The sequence below is a fragment of the Sturnira hondurensis genome, unplaced genomic scaffold, assembly GCF_014824575.4.
Source record: "Sturnira hondurensis isolate 20B ecotype Veracruz unplaced genomic scaffold, ASM1482457v3 Scaffold0008640, whole genome shotgun sequence".
Classification (NCBI taxonomy): domain Eukaryota; kingdom Metazoa; phylum Chordata; class Mammalia; order Chiroptera; family Phyllostomidae; genus Sturnira; species Sturnira hondurensis.
Window position 1 is genome coordinate 4,772,766 of NW_028081271.1, and position 7,862 is coordinate 4,780,627.

The 7,862-nt window shown below is 43.5% G+C and overlaps 1 protein-coding gene across 2 annotated transcripts; it reads left to right on the forward strand.

The window, feature by feature from the left end:
- The first annotated feature begins 225 nt into the window (after nt 1–225).
- CDKN2AIP (CDKN2A interacting protein) lies at nt 226–4,546 on the forward strand. 2 transcript variants are annotated; one of them, XM_037055138.1, is made up of 3 exons: nt 226–980; nt 1,435–1,534; nt 1,985–2,024. In XM_037055138.1, exons 1-3 carry the CDS (start codon nt 709–711, stop codon nt 1,991–1,993), a joined length of 381 nt encoding a protein of 126 aa, XP_036911033.1. In that variant the 5' UTR covers nt 226–708; the 3' UTR covers nt 1,994–2,024. The 2 variants fall into 2 exon arrangements, with proteins under 2 accessions (XP_036911033.1, XP_036911032.1); XM_037055137.1 differs by having other exon boundaries at nt 406–980; nt 1,435–1,565; nt 1,985–4,546.
- The last annotated feature ends 3,316 nt before the right edge of the window (nt 4,547–7,862 follow it).

Consider the following 7,862-nt stretch of genomic DNA (forward strand, 5'->3'; position numbering starts at 1 on the left):
TCGCTGGTTTACATTCAAACAGCGCTCTAGACTGTTTCTGACACAATCAAAAGATGGAGGTGAGCTTTTATTTTGGCTCCGCTCAAAACCAGCGTCCCGGTCGGAGACGCACGGCCCGGGAGGGGCCGGGCAGCAGAAGAGGACTTTGCCCGGGCGGCCGGGCAGCCCCGAGCCCCGCTGCCCTCCGCCCCGACGGCCCCGCCTCCCTCGCCAGGACTCCCGGCGCCAAAGCGGAGCGGGAGGGGAGGGCGGCGGCGAAGCCTGTGGCGTCACAAAGCCGAGCCAGAACGCCAAGGTTCGTTCCGAGTGCGCGGCAGCCCAGGAATCCACTTGCAGCCCTCCCTCCAGGGGCGGGGGTGTGCGAGCACCGCCTCCACTCCCGCCCGTCCCCGCCTCCCGCCGGAGCCTCCCGTCTCGGCCGCAGCGCCGCTGCAGCCGGCGCGCCGCGAAGCGTTCTGGGAGAGCCCCGCCGGAAGGACGCACGGGCGCTCGGCGGCGGCGAGGTTATAAAAGGGAAGGAGGCGGCGGCGGACGGAAGTGGGCGGTCCGGCTGCACCGGGCACTGTTGTTTTGGGTCTCGGTCGCCTGAGGGGCGTTCTCTGGGGGCCCGCCGGTGCAGGCCGCAGTGACAGGGCCGCTCGCCCGGCGCACCCGCCGCGTTCCCGGTGCATTGCCTGCTCGCGGTCTCCGCGACTCTGCAGGCCCAACATGGCGCAGGAGGTGTCGGAGTATCTGAGCCAGAACCCGCGAGTGGCCGCCTGGGTGGAGGCGCTGCGCTGCGACGGCGAGACTGACAAACACTGGCGCCACCGCCGGGAGTTTCTGCTCCGCAACGCCGGGGACCTGGCCCCCACCGGCGGCGATGCCTCCGCCGACACGGAGGACGCTGCCGACGCCGAAGGCGGGAGCCGCAGTCGGCAGCTGCAGCAGCTCATCTCCTTTTCCATGGCCTGGGCCAACCACGTCTTCCTCGGGTGCCGGTGAGTGCGGAAGCGCCTCGCGGCGGCTCTGCGGGCTTTGTGTGGGGCCCGGGGACGGCGGCCCGGAGCCGTCCGCGGGGAGAGGAAGCCGCGAAGCGCGGGAACCCGCGGGCCCCGCTGCCCTCCGGGGTGAGAAGGGCGTCTCTGCCGGAAGCCGACTGGGTGCGCGGCCCGTCGGCGCCCCGGCTGGGTGGGGGTCTTCTGGTGGAGTTGGGGGCTGACGGCGCCCTTGCGGACGGACGCTAAGTTTAAGGTCGATACGGGGTGACCTGGCCCCCCCCATCCCCAGACTCTGGGACACTTGTGTCTGGGGTTCCGGGAAACAGCTCCCGGCGGTTGATAACACTTTTTAAACTACAACCAGGAAATGCTAATCCTGTGGCCTATTTTCCCACACGAGAAGTGATAACGCAGATCAAACACGTTTTGAGAGTAGCTTTTCCTTCTTTTCCAGGTACCCTCAAAAAGTTATGGATAAAATACTTAGTATGGCTGAAGGCATCAAAGTGACAGATGCTCCAATCCATACAACACGAGACGAACTGGTTGCCAAGGTGAAGAAAAGAGGGATATCAAGTAGCAATGGTTAGCAGATCATAGATGTGAACATACATAGGAGCTTAGAGCATAACTTTGATAAAATTAGGAATTACTGTTACTTATCTTTTTTAAAGACCTGAAATTGCTGTGATGTTAATCGAGTTGAAATGTTAAACCTAATTTATGTGTCTGTGTTTTTAGGCTCTGAATTTGATAGTTTCCTTTAACCACTTTAGATTTCGAAGTGTCAAATGTCTATGCTGTTGATTTTTTTATATTAGAAGTTGATGTTATTCCATGCTGTTTTAAGAAATTAATGAAGCTGTTCCACACATTTTAAAGAAACTACTGGTCCTGAAATATTTTTGCCTTGTGCCTTTATTTTAATGAATATATGTTCTGTAAATTTTCAGTTGATGAGTATAAGGTAAACTTAGTCACATATGTGTTTTCCTTCTTTTTAGAAGGGGTAGAAGAGCCAACGAAAAAACGAGTTATAGAAGGGAAAAACAATTCTGCAGGTGAGCGAGAAGATCATGCAAAAACTTCTGCCAAAACAGAACGTGCATCGGCTCAGCAGGAAAACAGCATGGCGTGCTCAGAGTCCTCTACCAAATCAGAGAGTGGCGGGAACTCCACGCGGAGCTCAGGCACTTCAGATCAGAGTAGCTCCACAGGCGACGGAGATCCATCTGTTTCCAGCCAAAGCAGCAGCAGCATTTCTTCTCAGGTAACAATGGCAGGGTCTGGAAAAGCTTCTGAATCAGAAGCCCCAGATAAACGTGGGTCAGCATCATTGGTTTCTGCGCTGTTGAAATCCAGTGTGAATAGTCATGTGACCCCACCCTCAGATTCCAGTCAACAAAGCGGATCACCTAAAAAGAGTGCTTTGGAAGGCTCTTTGGTCTCAGCTTCTCCCAGCATCTCAGAGATCGAGGTGCCCTTGTTGGGCTCCTCGGGAAGCTCAGAGGTAGAGTTGCCACTGTTGTCTTCGAAACCTAGTTCAGAGACAGCTTCAAGTGGGTTAACTTCCAAAACCAGTTCAGAGGCAAGTGTTTCATCATCAGTTTCTAAAAACAGTTCCTCGTCAGGCACGTCCTTACTAACTCCCAAGAGCAGCACGTTAGCCAATACATCAATGCTGACTTCCAAAAGCACTTCACAGGTAGCTGGATCACTGTTAGCTTCCAAGAGCAGCCCACAGACCAGTGGATCTCTTGTTTCTAAAAGCACTTCCTTACCAGGTATGTCCCAGCTGGCATCTAAGAGTAGTTCTCAGACTAGCACATCCCAGTTGCCTTCTAAAAGTGCTTCCCAGTCAAGTGAAACGTCTGTCAAATTCTCGTGTTGCAAGTTAACCAACGAAGATGTGAAACAGAAGCAACCTTTTTTCAACAGACTCTATAAAACAGTGGCGTGGAAGTTGGTAGCTGTCGGTGGCTTTAGTCCCAATGTTAATCATGGCGAGCTCCTAAATGCAGCCATTGAGGCTCTGAAAGCAACACTGGATGTGTTTTTTGTCCCCCTAAAAGAACTGGCAGATCTGCCTCAAAATAAGAGCTCTCAGGAAAGTATTGTTTGTGAACTGAGATGCAAGTCTGTATATTTGGGCACTGGCTGTGGGAAAAGCAAAGAAAATGCGAAGGCAGTTGCATCAAGAGAAGCATTGAAGCTATTTCTCAAGAAGAAGGTGGTGGTAAAAATATGTAAAAGGAAATACAGAGGCAGTGAGATAGAAGACCTAGTGCTCCTTGATGAAGAGTCAAGGCCTGTAAACTTACCTCCAGCACTGAAACATCCTCAAGAATTGCTGTAATGTGTGCAAAATAACACTGTGCGTGGTATCTGGTATTGTTAGAAAAACTGGCTTTTGTATAATGTAAACACGGGCTTTCACAACTTTTATATTGCTTTTTTCCAGTTTTGCAGAAAATTTACATTCTTGCCCCCCTCACACAGTAGTTGTAAATAATTAATGAATGAATGATAGTACACATTAAAAGATATGCATTCACAGCATACCAGTATGCTGTTCTGTTTGCTCAAGAAAATACTGTCTTCTATTTTTAATGATACATTAGGTACGATGCGTAGTTCTAGAGTCTTAAAACTTTTGTACTACTATTGATTTGATGAAAATGTACTAGGTTGTCTACCGTGCTTTTCTTTCCCTAGTTCTTTCCCTATGATGTGGTGGAATCATCCTTCCACATCAAGAAAAGGGGACCACAGTATTTGAGTGTCTGAAAGTCTGAAGCTTAAGGTTTTAAGAATGTTGCCCATAATGTTGAACATGTCTGTTAAAGAATAAAAAAAAAATAGTTGTCTCAGACTATTTTTATGAGAAGTTGTAAACATTTTTTTGATACAAAGCAGTATAAAGTACTTAAGGTTATTTTATTCTGAAGTTGTTTAAAATTCACCATGATTTTGACTGCTGCAGATTCTTTAAGTGGGTTAATAATTTATGTTTTGAGGTTAAATACAATTTACACTTTTTCTTAAAAGACATAAATGTGGGTTTCTATATTAAGCATATTTTGTGACTACTGCTATTAACAGATTGATTTGTTTAGATATTAAATGCTTTAAGCTATTTTACCTTTTCAAGAAGTTGTGTTTTTTTTTCTCCCTTAAGGCAGAACCAATTCCTGCAATTTATGTGCCCCACTACTAGTCATTGTAAATTAGAACCATGCCATTTTTCATAGCTGATTTCTACGCAACTAGAGATGGTGCCGTTTGCAAATCTAGAACTGCATGGTTCTTCTGTTTATACAGCTTTAAAAAATACTGGAATAAATAGAGAGCCATGCTCAGGTCTTTCATGAGCCTGTTCGATTGAATTATACTTACTCGTAATGAAGTGGAATCCTGTTTTTGTCTTCAGTGATTCTAACTGTATTACTTGACTGCAGTATATTCTGTTTCATTTTTCTCAAAACTCTGGCCCAATATGTTTGTTATTACCGTGGCTTTTCTTCTGGCTTTCAAGATGCTGCCCACTGAGCGATAATGGTGATAATGTACAGAGAAAAATCAAGAAATGACCTTTCTCATGCCAATTATATTAGACTAGGAAAACTGTACGGAGCACAATTTAATATGTAGAATTCTATTTTATATTCTAGAAATAGACAAGGATACTTTATATACTTGAAATCAAGGTGTTTTATTTCAGCAGATAACCTTTAGAAATTACTAATGAGGATGTTAGATATCAGAGATATGTCCACATTCTATAAGTGGGTTGTGAGAAGCAATAACATGAATGTGTCAAAGCACTTTTAATTAATTCTCTTTCCTTAGCTTCGGAATGTGTATATTGTGGGACAATGATTGTCAGAAAGGTGAGCCAAATATTACAAAGAATAAATTTCTATAATATATCTAATTAGGTAGTTTGGTAACTTCGTAAATTGGCTTGTTCCAAGTTAATGTAAAGGTTCCTGAAAACATTTTAAATTCTAGTAACATTTGGGTGTGGTAGAATTGGAAGAAGCTGCTTAGTATAAAAACATACTGTTTAACTTGTAAACATTTATATGCTATAAACTTATTAAAAGCTTATAAAATAACCAGTTTTCAAAGAATTCATGATTTAAGAAAAGTGCATATTTTGTAATTCAAGATTGTATAGTGCAGAAGAACAAAAGCTTTGGAGTCTCTTTTTCTTGAGAATCGAGGCTCCCTCTGGGAATTGAACCTTCGACTTCATCTGTAAAGTAGGACTAATAGCTGCCTCAGAGCACGAACAAGATGACACACTTAAAGCGCCCGCCGTAGTGCAGGTTACCTTAGTTCATTAACTGCGTCACAGCCTTTTGGCTCGCTGTTCTCATTTGGCCCACTTTTCGGATGGAAGAAACCAAAAAAGGATTTGATCAAAGATCGATTTCAAGCCAGATTCCAGACCCCAAGCTTTTACTGTGTTGTATTTACCACTCTCGATTCTCCAAATGCTAAAATTTCTGATACTTCACCTAAGACTGGTTTTCAACAAGTTTATTGTTAGTGTCCACAACAACTTTCCAAACCCTCATTTCCTCAAAATGAGTCATGTTGATAGCGCTGTTTATTAATGCTTCTTAGAACTTGCATGACCTAGTTAACTAGGGAATTATCCCATATGAATGCAATTGATGTTAGATTATTAAGATGGGAAAAGGAATTTTTAAGAATCAGTGAGGCCAGGTGATGTCCTGAAACTGATTTTTCCTGACAGTGCTAAAAATCCGGATTTTTTTTTCTTGTTGTTTAATGGTGCAGTTAGAAACTTGACTTTGAACAATTGTGTCATGTGCTTTGAACCCAAATTTTTGGGTCTGTTTATATATCAAGTCCAATAGTTACTCATTCAGTGCCCACACAAACATTTACCAGGGTCAAAAAATAGAACTATCAGCCCTGCAAGAACTCACCATGTGAACAGCTACCATTCATGAGATACCTACAATAGGTTGAAGATTTACATGTTTAAGACTCCAAACCCTGTGAGGTGGGTTGGTATTAATGGCTTGGTTCTAATCTGAGGCACTGAGTGTGAACTCCAATGAGACATGGCTATCCTGTGATACTTGTTTCCAGTGTTCCAGAAAATAAGCCTAATAACACTTGCAGGAAAATTTGGGAAATTTTATTTAGGGAGTTTCTAAAGAAGTAAACTTGAACTGCTCAAATATGTAACTGAGATAATCATTGGAAAATATTTTCTAGACATTCTATTTGTAGAATGGAAAGGGACAATTTACAGAGGCAATGATAGTATAATCAATCATTGAAACAAATATTCCTCATTGCTCTGTACCATTTGACTATTTGTTAAATATTTTTCTACACTAGCTGAGGAAAAGATGATTCTCATGAAAGCAAAAGTTACGGAGGTCTGTGGAGGCCGTTCTAGTTTATCTTAGCCATGTGCCCTGTGCTGGGGGAACTTAAACTTCATGAGGGAGTTATCACACGTGCTCAGTAACCTGCAGTTTGGGAAACAATATGGGGTAAAGCATGTGCACCGTTCTGTCCTCATGTTTCAAAATTCTGAATGCAATTAACGAGAAATGTACATGAAATAAATTCTACTTTGAATATACTCCTTTTTCCTGTAATTCACATTCGTTATTCACATTCCGCTATTTGGCTCACATTCGTTCACATTCCGCTATTATGGCTCACGTGGAAAAGGAGAGAAGGATGGTGTGACTTGATAGAAGTCCCTACCAGCGACAGCAAGTACGTGAAGACCCATTCATCCAGCCCTGGTAGATTTTGAGAAGTATAAAGAAGCAGCAAGGGTTTGAGATGTGGGCTCTGACCTCTGCTTTATAGCATGAACTTCACCGTGTCAGAAATGCAGTGGTGGAAGTCATGACAATTTTCATTTGATGGGCCTTGCTGGGTTGCTGCAACTACAAACAATGCATCACTCCGTAGGAGGTTTCAAGAGATGGGAACAAAGAGGATTGAGTAAGAAATACCCAAGTCATCAGAACCTTAAATACAGAGCCATTGAGATGCACAACAGCAGGGGGCGCCATTCACATGGAGTATAACGTCTTGATACAATGAATGATGTCCCTTGAAGTTTTGGAATCCCTGAGAGTTCTGGATAAGTAAACTTACTAGAAAAATCATAATTAAAAAATGTAATTTGAAATAAACATCCGTGGTTCTGTGAAGCATAGATAGCTTATAAATTCTAAAAACTTCTTGAGGGTAGCCTACACTAAAGTTATGTTTTGATGCTTGGGGGCACTTTATACTTTGTAACAAATTACTTTTTCCAACCTTCTATATAGGGAATTATTTCAAGACAATAACTTAAAATCAAATTATCAGGTGAAATAGGCTGCTTAGGTTAGGTTAATGATTTTTCTTTTTTCTCAACAAACCTTGGGGGAAATTTCAGGAACCAGGCAGATAAAGCATGATGTCAGCTCAGGTATGGAATAAAAAAACTGACTGCTTTGTGGTCTCTCCTACAGATAATGTCCCTTTGTTACATCAGGTTGTGCTTCAGTACATTTGATGTAAACCCTTTGCTTGCTCAGTTTCTGTCTTTGTCTTTGCTCCATTAGTTTTTTCTTCGTGGTCGCCTTTTGCTGATGTGAGCTAACATAAATGAGTAAAGATTTTAAGATTTTTGCTTTCTGAAACCAGGGAAGATAGTAGTACTTCAGAAGTCAGACATCCTATAAATTTCCGTGGGAGTCAGCTCTGGGAGAATAGTGAAAATTGCTGACCCCATTGGAACTCCATCAGTGTAAAGAAGGGGTAAGGGACATATAGGAAGCAGTATAAGGTCAGCTCAGCTCTGTTCCCAGGAAACAGATCTTTGAATTT